The 14,628-nt window shown below is 34.9% G+C and overlaps 1 protein-coding gene across 1 annotated transcript in view; it reads right to left on the reverse strand.

Moving 5' to 3' along the window:
• The window catches only part of LOC150099524 (rap1 GTPase-GDP dissociation stimulator 1-like), a 252,559-nt gene that overhangs the window by 46,751 nt on the left and 191,180 nt on the right, over positions 1-14,628 (reverse strand). Inside the window, exon 10 of the mRNA XM_090403451.1 lies at positions 2,981-3,070. Within this exon, the coding sequence (XP_090259577.1) occupies positions 2,981-3,070 (90 nt within the window). The remainder of the gene's footprint in view (positions 1-2,980; positions 3,071-14,628) is intronic.

Below are 14,628 nucleotides of genomic sequence, written 5' to 3' on the forward strand. Positions count from 1 at the left end.
GAGCATTGAAACCTCAGTTGCAAGGTGAAAGCAAATCTGCAGAACAAGAAAAACATCTGAGCTATTTTATGCATTTATTTTTTTAAATTATCAAAGATCTGAACTCAAACAGTGCACTATACATTTGCCTGCAAATTGTCAATGGTTACTGCAGAGGTGAGTCATTTAAGAATTTGCCTTTGTTTAATACCAAAAGTCAGTGTAGTATAAGACAATGTGAATCAAAATAAAATAAATGTGACACATGTATTATTCTCTACCATTCAATCAGAATGACTGCAATATTCACATTATGAAGCAATTTAATAATATCATCTGTTTTTATGGATGACAATCAACTTAAATTTAAGTTGTTGAGAAATGCATCTGGAATAGCACGAATGACCATCAAGTTCTTGGAAGCCATGCCATTAGCACTTAGATATAATATGTATACAATACACTAAACATACTAATAATGTTATTAAATTCATTTTAGGATTAGTTTTTCATGGTATGGCATGTTAAAGAAGTTCAACTAGGATATCAGTGAACTTATGTATACTTATTCAGATTTATTGTGTATTGTGTTGGTTATACATGTAATAAAGAACTTTAATAGTTTATTAACAATACAAAAGTAAAAAATATTAATCCATTATTAATAAAATATTAATAATGGATTACTATTTTAATCCAATATTTTGTTTAAAGTAACTAAAACATTCTAAAGGATAAATAACAAGATAAGTATCTGAATACAATCACAGAACATCAGTAGTGCACTCAGGATTTAATCTTGAGGGAGGGGGGACCGAGTTGAGTAGACGATTTGAGAATACACACTATGATCGCATACGACCTATGACTGAGCATCTGGGATACTAATGCAAGTGATGCGAAGTCATGAGCTTCTATATACGAGTTGCCCTGTCCTGAAAATACTTCAGGCGCAAACTTTAGTTACACTTGGATTAAACCAAGAATATAATTTCTTGGCATCTTTAATTTAATGAATCTGTCAACTGCCTTTGCAAAGTCTAGCAATATCATAGCGTAACTACTTTCTTTATCCAATTCCACTGTCACCTTACTATAAAATGTGAATAAATTACTGAGGCATTAAATTACTCCTTTTTAAAAAGCCATGCTGGTCCCTATAGAGTATCATATTCCTATCCACCCATTCCTGAAATTTACTTTCAACTAACTGTACCAATACTTTAACCACCACTCCAGAGATGATAACAGATCTGTAATTTGCTACTTTTGTCTTGGAGCAACCTTTATGTAATGAAACTATCTTTAATAAATTTAGTTTAATCCTTTATCCAAGTGTGTGCAAACAAAGTTTGCACCTGAAAGTGTCTTTAGGACTGGAGTAAAGTGGTATCAGAAACTATCTTTATTGAACTTATATTTGAATAAATAGCCCAGCAGGCTGTAAGTGTTTTGAGGATGCCATACTGTTGGAATGGGTGATGGTATGATTGCTTAAGTACTTTTGCTTATGAGTGAGTGAGTGAGTGAGTGAGAGTGTGTGTGTGTGTGTGTGTGTGTGTGTGTGTGTGTGTGTGTGTGTGTGTGTGTGTGTGTGTGTGAGAGGGGGGGTTCCTATAAAGAGAAAAGGATAATGAACCATTTGGTAGTTGTGTAACCAGTGTATCTAGTAAAGGGAGATGGTTAGTTTCTTTTTCTATAGTGAAGTGTATTTTTGGATGTTAGCTATTCAAGTGCACTAAAAATGTATCTAATATGTCTGGCCATGAGACCAAATAGTAAACATATCATCTACATAGCATTGTGAAACTGCTTCTGTAGCTATGTTGAATTTCTGATTTCTTTAGAAATGCCATGCAAAAACTGGCAAGGGGTGAGGAAGAGTGGAACCCACAGCAGCCCATCTAGTTGTTTATGTACTTTTCCTTTCCATGAAAAATTGAAAAAATAGCCTGAACTGAGAGGCTATCATTCTAAGACCACATTTACCATGAATTTTCTGAATTAACTTTATTTTTATCCGGCCCCCTAGAGCATGCCGTGTTAGTATGTTAGTTCCTATGTTACTTACAATGTGAACTGTTTCTACAATTATTTATCTTGGAGATATATGTGTATACCGCATATGCTCTAAGGATGCTGTTTGGAAATCCAGCAAAATACTAGCAAGTTCAATAAATTAACTATTTATTTTCTCTGATTTTGTTTGTTTATCTTGTTATATTTATCCTTGAGAATGCCTCAATTATTGTAAGATGTTAGATAAAATATTTGATTATAATATTCATCTTTGTTTACTTCTGTGCTGTAAATGGAAACAGTAAATTTTGTTATTAACAGATATCCATATACACATAGATATAATGGATATCTATGCACACTTCATCTCATCAGATGAAGTGTCACTGGAGGATAAACTTTCATTGATCTTTAAAAGGAACCATGACTAGCAAGATGAGTCTGGCTATGCAATGATCTAAATTTCCGCTCATCCAACAGGTGTTTCTAACAGTGAAGTTAAAAGTACTTTGCCAGCAAAAGTACACACAGTAGCACTGTGAACTTTAAATTGGCCATATGTAAGCTTCAATTGTGGAAGGATCTTTATCCTACTAGTACAGACATGGACCATTTCCACAAAACTGCCTGCGTAAAAAGCAAGGCCCTATAAAAAATAAATATACAGTACAGCTTACAGCTTTCAGGATTCCAAGAACTACAACTAATACTTGTCTAATAAGGCAACCTACACCACAAGTTTACTTAATGTCTGAGGCATGTATACTCATACAAGGTATTTCAAATACCTTGTATGAATATACATTTCCTTTATTTATGATCATTATATATAAGCAACTACTAGAAAGTCATATAGCATTAATGCTATTCTAAAGAAAACTCATAACTGCAAACCTTTCACTGTAATAAACTATTCCCTTAGTCCATATAGGTTCACTATACTATACTGAGAGTTGCCTATACTAAGGTTCAGTTTCCTTACCTTTAACCCCTGGATGATCATCCACTGCACACCACTGCACAAGCCTTTTGATCAGAGTTGAGTTTTGTCCCAAATTACTTGCAACTTCTTCTGTTAAAGTGAAATATGTAAAATTATACACCATGAAATACTAGCACTAAACTTTTAACACAGAATTGATTAAAATAAAAAGAAAGGAACTAAGTTGGAGAACTGTAATTGCTAACAATGACTTTATTTTACTTTTCTGAATAAAGAAATATATTCTTGAATTTAACAAATACTAGTGTGTGTGTGGGGGGGGGGGGGGATTTACATTTTTAAATACTCCCATTGTGCAACACTAGTAACTACATTCAAATCAAATATTAATGGCCTATAATTTGCAATAACACTTAAATTTTCAATGATTTAATAATTTATAATAATTAACTGATTAACTTGATAATAAATTAATACTTAATAATGAATTTAATTACCAATTAACAGTGATTGCCACCATCAAATAAAAGGAAATAAGTAATAATAATAATAATAAACAAAAATAAAATTTCCGATGACACCAGAACAAGAAATGAAGAACAGGGGTGATCTTAGACAAGCATATAACATAATTAAGCAAATTAAAGGAGGATATAAGCCTGGGCTAGATATACGGACAAGGGAATATGCTAACAAACAAACAAAAAATAATAAAAATAAGATAGAGAGAATATTTTCATTAATTACTGAATAAGAACATTGAACATTACTTCTGCAACTTAAAATTCTATACCAGTTACTATTGCAGAAGATGAATGTGCAAAGCTACCATCAAGTCATGCATTTAGCAATATAGTAAATTCATTCAGGAACAACAAATCCTCAGGAATAGATAACATTTCTACAGAGTTGGCAAAAGCAGAATCCCTGCTACTGCTGTATTGTGAAAGTGTCGTGACGTTCTATTTTCATGTTGTGTTCTAATTTGCCATTTTGTTTCAAGTCACTCTTATTAATAAAACAACTAATTGCAAATTGATCACCGATCCAAAAGTAGGGAAATTTATAATTATACTGCGGCACCCTATTTTTAGATTAGTCTATATAAAACAGTAGGATCAATTCTTAATTAAGTTAGCAGTCTTCTCATTAGGCCGAATTATTTATTATTCTACTTGGGGCACCCGCAAGATTCGAATTTTTTTATGAACGGTGCAATAAAAGGGAGTTCAGGCAAACACAATATTTGGATTAACAAAATAAAACATTTAATATATGATATATAACAAATACAAGAATTCTACTTTTAAATGAAACAATACAAATAACTTAATACAACTTGCTAAGTCACTCATTCCAATTCAATGTTCTAAACTTTAACATACAATTCACAGCTTCAAAATTACAAGTTTTCTTAACTCAAGTTAATAAATCAAAAAAACTTCTCGTTTGATCAGTCTGCACATATCTATCAGTTGTACTTAATGTTTATATTCACAGCAGGCACTAATCAAGGTAGACAATATTCCAAGCAATCTTATTTCGGACCTTGAACTTCGAAGATACGCTATAGTGAATGTTAGAATAAATAAACATGTATGACTACTCTTACCAGATACAATCTTCAATACATCAATATATTGTGAGCACACTTATGAATTAACTTATTTGAGCTAGCGGAACACATTAAATAAAATTCTCCAACGCTTTAACTGAACTACTGTTAATCGCACTTCACTACTCTAAACAACAGCAATAAGGTACTGATATCCTTCCTTGTTTACTTTTCTGCAACTAGTTAAGTTCATTATAATTCTTCTCAGGGCAACATAGAATTAAGACGTAATCCTAGACTATCTGGAACTAATCAGAATTTCCCATTGAATGTCCAGTTCTTTATTTATCCGATTACGACATCAATTTTCCTCTATAACAACAGCTGATTTCACTTGCAGCTGGGTATAAGTTTCACTACATTTTTTTTGCTTCTTCTAAACACTATGCTCTTGAATTTCTGCCCTAAAGAATTTATAATTTTCTTTCACTTTCTTGCTTGTATTCTACCTTCCTTCAGGCTCTGCAAAACTCTCCCCTTTTTCTCTCATTAAAAATTCCTTTTTGCCCCCTCTCTTCCTTCTCCTTCTTGGTTCCCAGGTCACGTACTCTTCGACTCGTGCTTGTTTATTTCATGTGTCTCCATGACAACGCATGAACGCAAACATTTCACTAATGTAATACAACGCTCTACTACTACATAAGTGATTACATAACGTTACATTTTTACAAATAAGAATAAACAGAACATTTGAGCTACTTAATCAGCTCTTTCATTACTTATACAATTATTTATAATAACACTTTTCGTTACTTTACATATATATTTTAGTTATCATAAATTTCTACACATATTATTATTTAATAAATTAGTAGTAGGTTAAGTTTAGAATAAATATATAAATAGTAATCCTTAATTAAGGAACAATAAATAATTTTTATACAAATTATGATTAATACATAGTAAGCAATGTTAAATGTGAATGAAAAAATTAAATTACACAACATAGTTTCATTCACAATTTAACAAAAGTCTTTCCTCTTATGTGTTTCCCAAGGAATGCAATATAGAGGCTTATAAATCAAATGTAAACAAGTTTCTCCTTTCTCAACCCACTACCCATACATGGTACTAATGTATTATAGGTTGATTAACCAACTTCTCGTGTATGGGCTCAACATAAAAATAAAAAAAGCAGAGGAGAAAGAAAAACTAGAAGACAAAATACACAAATTTATTTTAACCATATTTTACAATCTCCAAAGTCAAGACTGCATGGTCACCCCCCCTCCCCCCAGTCTTGAGCAATGTGGCCACAGTTATGAATAACCCTTCTAATCGCAAGAGCAGGTCCAATACTCTTGCACCTCAAGTCTCATCCATCATATGCTGCCTTGAGTAATTATCTCTCAGTGAGTGTATAAATTCCATTTCCTTCCTGCCATGTGATCCCTTTCCTTCCAATCTATATCTCCATAGTTGAAGCTATCCATAATAATCACTCAACCTGTACTTGTACTAATTTGCAGATGTATGTCTTCCACATCACCCCTGGAATCCCTTGGCCTATAGCAACAGCCAACTGTATATTTTGTTTTATTGGCCTTGATCTCACACTAGACTATTTCAAATGAGCTGCCTTCCCACCCATCTCCTATTCTTTTTGGCGTAATTCATCTGCTATTATCAGCAGTACCTCTTTCCCATCCCATCTTCTCTATTTTCTCTGAAAATACTAAACCCATCACATGCTATCCCTGTAATTACTTCACCACTGTTAGCCAAGTTTCACTAATGCCTATAAGTTTAACTTTATGGTGAGGTTGCACTAACCAATGCCAAAAACTCTTGTTCCTGATATTTCTGGCATTAGTATATATAGAAACTGCAGCATCCTTTTAGGCCTCAACCATCTTTACTTCCTGAATTGACTATCCTATTCAATATTTTGGCTTGAGAAACTACATTCTGCACTCGATGGTCATTCTCACACTCACCTGCCTCATGGGTGCCTTCACACACACACACACACACACACACACACACACACACACACACACACACACACACACACACACACACACACACTCTCTCTCTCTCTCTCACCTGCATCCATCCTAATTGCTTAAGTTTTTTTGAATTGGCACTACAGCATGCTTTGAGAACAAAGTTCTTTCTAGACACCTACCACCAAAACCATTTAGACACAGTTCATCAGCTTTATATGAATCCTTCTTTTCATCAAACATAGGCCATAGGTCCACAAACTCTACATCATTCGTTCTGCACAACCTGTGCATTGATTCATTTGCTATTAATGCCCTCCTCCTCAATTCACCTCTATCATAGAATGGCAGAAGATCACAGTTTTTAGCTTCTTGCTTTTCATTTTTGCTTCATCATACAACTCCTTCACATCCTCCCTCACAGAATACTCACCTCTCATATCATTAGCGCCAACTAGTTCATTCACCTTGCTTTTTTCACCCAGATGGCATGACATTAATTTTTTTGCCAGGGAAACATGATTTTACTATACTTTCATTAACTACTCCTCTAATCAATAAGCTCTGAATATAATTTTCTCCTTAACCTGTTTTTCTCGTTTGCTGACCTGATCTTTACCTCAGACCATCTGCTTCTTTCTCTTTTCAGCTCTGCTAATCTCTTGTACTTCTGCAACTTTTCAATTTCCTGCTTTGTCGTGTGAAAGATAACATTCAAGTGCACTATTTCCTTATTTATCTATTTTGTTCTCTTGTATTTCCATCGCTGCATGTTTAATATTAATTCTGACATTATCATTTTCCATTTTATCATCAATACTATCTGCTCTACTAACATTCACTTCATTCTCACTGTCGAAACACTTAATACAAATTCATTCACCTGTTTCACTCTCCTTACATAAATTCTTTAATTTTTTCACAAGGAATAATCTCACACATACATACACTGCACTGTACAATATCACATAAATTCAACTCACCCACCATACTGATGCCATACTTAATATTGTACTTAAACAAAAAAGTACGTTTACTTACTACGAGTTAATCTAACATTATTAACTAAAACATGAAAAAATTATATTTCAGCAGTGGTAACAACACTGTCCAGATGAAGTCATATCAAAGCCACATAAGAGGAAAAATGACTTACTTATTCTTATATTCTCATAGAAAGGCTTATACATTGGTTGCACATGATTACTAAATAACTTAAGGAATTCATAATGTATACTGGAATATAAATTAAATTTAAACTTTAATATATACTTCCTATTTTTCGGCAACGTCACATTGCCATCTTCATGGGAACATAAGATTAAGACATGTGCATGCAGGCACTAAAAACAGCAAATGAGGTCGAAGCAAGGAAACTACTGTTTTTCCTAAAGTCCTGATAGTGCCCCCTAGCAGGCTATATTAGGTATTCTTGGCCGTTGGGCTGAAGTTCTCAAGATGTACATCTCTCAAATTTGGGGCAGTCTCGTGCATCCAAATTTGTTGAGGTTTGCATGTTTCTTAGGGCTGAAGCTAATTCTATGAATAGTTTTTCAAATGCACGCAAGCACAACAAATAGTAAATGAGGAACGAAGCAGGAAGCTATTCTTTCTCCTAAAAGTCCTGATGGTGCCCCCTAGCAGGCAATGTTGATATTCTTGGCCGATTGGGCTGAAGGTCTTCTGATGTAGGTTTCCCAAATTTGGGGCAGTCTCATGCAACCAAATTTGTTGAGGTTTGGATTGTTTCTTAGAGCTGAGGCCGATTCCATGAACAGCCTTTCGTATTTGAATTTACTACGCTGTATTATCGTGGCTTTCTTCCACCGTATTCTATGGCGGGTATCCAGAGCATGGTTTGCAAGACCGGAGTGGCTGTATTTGTGAAACCAGATGTAGTCCTTGTGTTCTGAAATTCTGATATTAGCTGTCCTGCCTGTTTGGCCAAAGTAGGACAGTTTACAGCTGCAAGGGACCTGGTATACACCAGGTAGGTCTAGGGGAAGTGGTTGGTCTTTAGTGGAGTGGATAAGGGATGCCAATTTTTTATATGGTCTGTAACAAGAGGTTGACCTCTTGTTACAGGCCATATAAAAAATTGTAATCATTATTCTTATATGCAGGTGTTGATTTCAGAATTGCAATTATCCTCAGAGTTGTATCTTTGCTATATGGTCCCTGATTTTCAACCTCCTATCTAGTAAAACTCAAAGATCCCTATCCTGGTCAGTTTGTTTCTTCTAGCATAATCATGCCAATAAATATGCCATTGGATATCTGGTGTCACCAAATAGCATAACTTTACATTTATTAACAGTGAACTGACAGCCATTTTCACATTCCAGTTATTTATATCATTCTGCAAGTACTGCATGTCAGTTGCATTCCTAATTATTATTTATTATTATTATTAAGAGAGACCTCCAGGGAGTCAGGGACTCATCGAGGGAGGCCACATACTACACGCACCAGCTATCATACTTATTCTTGAATTCATTCACACTGCTTGCACTCACAAACATCCAATGGGAATCCATTCCAATCATGCATCACCCTGTGAGAGAAAAATTCTAAAACGCGATGTAGCTTAGAAATACCAAAGCATTTTACATCGATTTTTACAGAGGTCAAGTCTCATGAGAACTGTTACAAAAATAACCTTGTTTGTCTCTATGTATTTTAATGTAAATAATCCTATGGGAATTGATTGTATTTACTGTTTTAACTAAAGTTTCTAGAATGTCAAAAACAAAGGCAATGCTTTGCCATCGGAACTTTGTATAATAGCTATGTATAAGAGCACAAGAAAGTTGTTTACGGTTAAGTGTGTGAGAAAGTTATTTGCGAGCTCTGAGCATGAACAGCTTCAAGGAAAAAAAGAGTACACGGAGGAGAAGAAAAAACAGGCCGGCCTTAACAAAAAGATCAAGGAGAACTGCCGATTTCTTCGGGGTTTACAACCATTGGTGCAAGGTCCAGAGAAGGCGAAAATAAAAGGGGACTGAGCTGAACACCAAGAGGTGAGTCCAGGTCCAGTTGCCGAGAGAGGAGAGGCGAGGTTCAGTTGCTGACAGAAGAGAGGAGAGGTCCAGTTGCCGAGAGAGAGCAGAGGCGAGGCGCAGTTATCAAGAAGGGAGACAAGCCGCAGTTACTAAGAGGAGAGGCAAAGCGCTGTCACTGAAGAGAGCCAGAGGCAGTCGGCGGAGAACCAGAAGCAGTCGGATCCAGAGGACCAGACTTTACGGTGAACCCACACCAGAGGAAAAAATTGGGAGAACAACCGATTCCAAGTGCCGGTCAGATGTCCTAGTGCTGAGGGAAGTCAACCGAAGCCAAAAGCTGCAGAGTGATCTTCAAGCCTGTATGCTGAAACTTCTTGCCTGAGCTTTTGAGTACCGGGAAGATTGCAGTCCAAGACCCACTGATATTCTGATGAAACGTCCCCTTAAACAAGACTCTCCAGACGGAAACCTAAGGCCTGAGATGAAAGAAAAATTATAGTGACTTTGATGCAGGACTTTTGAAAGGTGTTGTGACAAAGAGCCTCTGTAATGTATTACGTCCTTTTATGTACATTCTTTTTGTAATCTAAGAGATATGTCATTGATGGACTGATAAGAAATAGTAATAAGAAATATCTATAAGAGAGTCCTCTGATTTGTTGTTAACGGGAATATAAATTGTAAGATAACTTGCCATAGCTAGCTAATCTCTTTATGAGTAAATTAGTCTTGGCAATTTGATTTTTTTTAGCAGAGAAGTAACAGAGTAATTACATTGCATAGTCATTTAATATTGAAAAGGGAAAGTTTGTTTCTTTATATCAAAAGTATATAAGGATAGGTAAATAGAGAGTAATCTCCCTATCGCTTATTTAATGTACTTTGTTTTTTTTAATGTAAATAAATGTGTTTTAATTATATGTCAATAGAGTGCCGCCTGATTGTTTATTTTACAATGCACTGTTCCTAAATAAACGCGCACTTAAGAGCGGGAAACCACGTAAGATAGCCGAAGCATATAATTAAGTGCAATAGATCACGACTGTTTGTGTAAAGTTTTACTGAAGGAATTTGTGTTAGAGAAAGAGAGAGAGAAATCAACCAGCAGTATTACTGAGTTTTATGCCAATTAAAAGATACTGGTGGTGCAGTTTTATCAAATAAATTTTCTAGTATCCATAGGCATAAAACTCATAGTGTGAAAGGTAGATAAACTAAGTACACAATAGTAAGAATAAGAAAGAAAAATATAAAATTAATAATAATGGTATTACAAAAGCGCAGCAACTAAGCAAGTTTATAAAAAGCATATAAATAACAATAAATAAAAACAGTTTACAAAATCTAGCCCTCACCCCTTCTTACCGGCATTCATTCTTAGCTTAGAAGGATGGCCACTTTTTCCTTTATCCACCTTCCATAAATTGAAAAATTCCATCAATTGAAATCCTGTATGACCCTTTCAGAATTAATTTTAGATAAATTATGGACTCTACAACCATGCTATAAATAATTATTTTAATTTCCCTGACGTTTCAACCTTCATACTAAGGTCATCATCTGGAGTATATACATATATACAGAGATAAGCTGAATTACATTTCACCGAATATGCTAAAGAGACAATGATTTGATCAACGGTTAGTCTACTGGAATGACCTCTAGTGAAAATAGAATATAGAAATAAATAAATTAATTTAAAAAAATTAAATAAATAAATAAAAAATACAAATACAAATAAAAAATAAATTAATTACTTAATTAAAAACTACATCAAAGCTATATTCTATTTAAGATAACATCAGAGAAACATTCTTTCACATAGACAGTTTTCTTACAGTAACAAAGCTGTCCTAATTTAACATGATAATTGTTATATTAGATTTAAGATTCTGGATTACTTATGGTTGTATTTATAGTTAACTCTTAGGGGGAAAAGTTAAGTGGGTAGAATATGTGCCTTTCATATACTTGGGATTTTTAGACCATCATTATTGTTAAGATTAGAGTGGTTGACAAGAATCTCACAGTATTCCTTAAATTTACATCACACCAAAACATGGTGTGAACGTAAATTTAAGGAATAACTTAAATTTATTTTCCAGTGTTCAGGGCATAATCAGAAAGGCCAGCTTCATTATTAAGATTAGGGTGGTTGATAAGAATCATATAGTATTCCTTAAATTTATGTTCATAACATGTTTTGGTGTGATGTAAATAACTGGTGCTTTTCCAGTCAGTTCTATGTAAAGTGTTCAGGGCATAATCAGAAAGGCCAGCTTCACCATAGTTATCATATTTAATGTGTTGTTTATGTTTCTTTTATCTGATAGGAATTGTGCGTCATGTTTTCCCTATATAGGATAGATTACAGGTGCAATAAATACAGTATACTCCAGGGTCGGCCAGGAGAGGGAGTGGGTCTTTAGATGAATTGAGTAAGTTCTTTAATTTTGCAGGAGGTTTAAAGGTGGGTTTAAGGTTGTATTTCTGTAGTAATCTGTTTATTTTATCTGATGTCCCTTTAACGTATGGAATGGTTATAGTTTTATTGTAGTCTAGTTTATCTTTAGCGTTAGTGTTGTTTATTTAGGTGGCTGAGGAAAGTGTCTAATGTCTGGCAGCCATGGGGTCAGATAGTGAAAACATCGTCAATGTATCTAAGCCAGACTTTGGGTTTTAAAGGAGAGGAATCTAGTGCACAATGCTCAAAATATTCTATATAAAAGTTAGCAATGGGGGGGGGGGGGGATGGCAAACCCATGGCTGTGCCTTCTTTTGTAGGCAGAAAGCGTTTTGCCACACAAAATAACCAGAACGTAATACATGTGCAAAGAGCGCCGTGATATCGGGAGGGAATTTGTCCTGAAAAAGAAGGATTGTGTCATTGATTGGGATATTTGTGAAGAGGGCAGAGACGTCAAAACTGATTAATAAATCATCTTTTTCTAATGTAATGTCTTTGATTATGTTTATAAAGTGTTGTGTGTTTCTGATATAGGAGGGGGGGAATGACCTACCAACTCCTTGAGTGTTGACGCTAATTTCTTGGCTAGGTGATAATTAGGGCTATCTATACCTTCGACTATCAGCAGGAGTGGTGTGTTTTGTTTAGGAATCTTTGGTAGACTGTAAATTCTCGGAGAACGAGCATAGTGTGGAAGTAATTTTTTCACTGTATCTTCGGGCCATGTAGTGACTGATTTAAGTAGCTTCTCTGTTTTCTTTTTTATTCTATTGGTTGTGTTGTACTTAACAAGTTGGTAGGTACTGTTGTCCAAGACTATCAGATTCATTTTTTCTAAATATGTGGTTCGATTTAGAATAATTGTGGCACTGCCTTTATCGGCTCTAGTAATTATGATGTCTGGATTTGATTTTAATGATTTCACCGCTGTTAATTTGTGTTTCGATAAGTTGCTCGTTATTGTTTTCTTATAATTTACATTTAAAATGTTAGCAGTTTCTAAACAAATTTTATCTACTATGGTAGTTGGGATGAATCTTAAGCATCTTTCAATATTATAAATAAAATCTAGTTTGTTAATTGATCTGGGTGCTACGGCAAAGTTTAAACCTTTGCTGAGTAGCGAAAGTTCATCTTTGTTTAAGGCTAAAGGAAAGGACCCTTTCAGAAGTTTATAAGTCTCAATCACATCTCCTGTTTGCTAGTGGCTGTAGTCTACAAATTCTCAATCTGTCTTCATAAACAGTATTCCAAAATCCTGATACTACCTAACCTAACCTAAACCTTCTCTGACACCACAACCAAGTCTAATATGAATCTCTCCTTTGCACTCTCTCCAGTATATCAGAATCACAATGGAAGCCAGGAGACCAGACCTGTGTACAATAGTCCTCGAAGAGGTAAAACGACATCCTTATATTTATGTGTGAATGTTCGTTTCAACATTGCAATTATCTTTTGAATTATATTTGCAATCTTTGCTACCTGCCCCCTGAACTTCAACTTCCTATCTACTAACACTGCAAGATCTCTAGCTTCATCAGTTTCTTCTAGCATAATCCCACTAATATAATACTACATTGGATATCTAATCACGCTGAAGTCAATGACATTACATTTACTGACATTCATTTTACCACGCCCACATCAGCCTATTCATATCATTCTGCAAGTACTGCATATCGGCAGCATTCCTGATTGCTCTTCCTATCTTTGCATCATCAGCAAATAGCTGTATGTTGCTTGTCAAATCCTTCCCAATATCGTTAATGTACAGATTGAATGACAGTGAACCAAGCACTGATCCTTATGGTACACCACTTGTTACCAGACTCACATCCTCCATATACCACTTGTTGATATCTGTCAGTCAGCCATCCTCTTATCCACACTAATATTCTATAATCCAAGCCCATATTCTCCAATTTATGCAACAGTCTACTATGCTGTATTCTATCAAAAGCTTAGCAAAATCAAAGTACACCTGAGTTTCTTCATCCAGTGAAGAGGTAACAGTGAGCTCAATCACATCATGTGTACCAGGTTGATAGCTTTTAACAAAATGAGCACTCATTAGTTGAGCAACCTTTTCCGTGTCTGTAACTTTCACGCCATCTGCATTATAAGAGTTATTCTTTCATGTTCATTCTTTCTTTTACTTGCAGCATATCGACAGAATTCTTTTAGCATGCAGAAACAGTTTCTTTTCATACTCAGACTTTGCTTTCCGTACAACAGTTGTTACTACTCTAGCCTGCTGCTTATAATTTTCATAACAGACATCATCCTTATGCACATGGTATTCCTTCCACATTTTCTTATGAATCTCTTGCTGTATACAATTACTGTCCATTTAACTTCTACTCTATTTATTCTTCAAACTCTCGGGGCACATTCTGATATCGCATCATTTAAGTATTGTTTAAATGCTTTCCATGCACTGTCGATATTTTTTCCATCCAGCAATCGACCCCATTCCACTGAGCTCAGTATATATTCTTCAGCTGGTCATAATTTCCTGCTTTGTAGTTCAGCATGTAACCTTTTCTGAATGGAACATTCACAAACTTAGTCAATTTCCAAGTAAGTACTGCATGATAACTGTCACAAACCAGAGGCAGAATAATTACATCTTTAACTGAAACGCCCTCTTACAC

The sequence above is a fragment of the Typopeltis vanoorti genome, chromosome 14 (assembly GCF_054136105.1).
Source record: "Typopeltis vanoorti isolate ZY-2024b chromosome 14, IOZ_Tvanoo_1.0, whole genome shotgun sequence".
NCBI classification, from domain to species: Eukaryota; Metazoa; Arthropoda; class Arachnida; order Uropygi; family Thelyphonidae; genus Typopeltis; species Typopeltis vanoorti.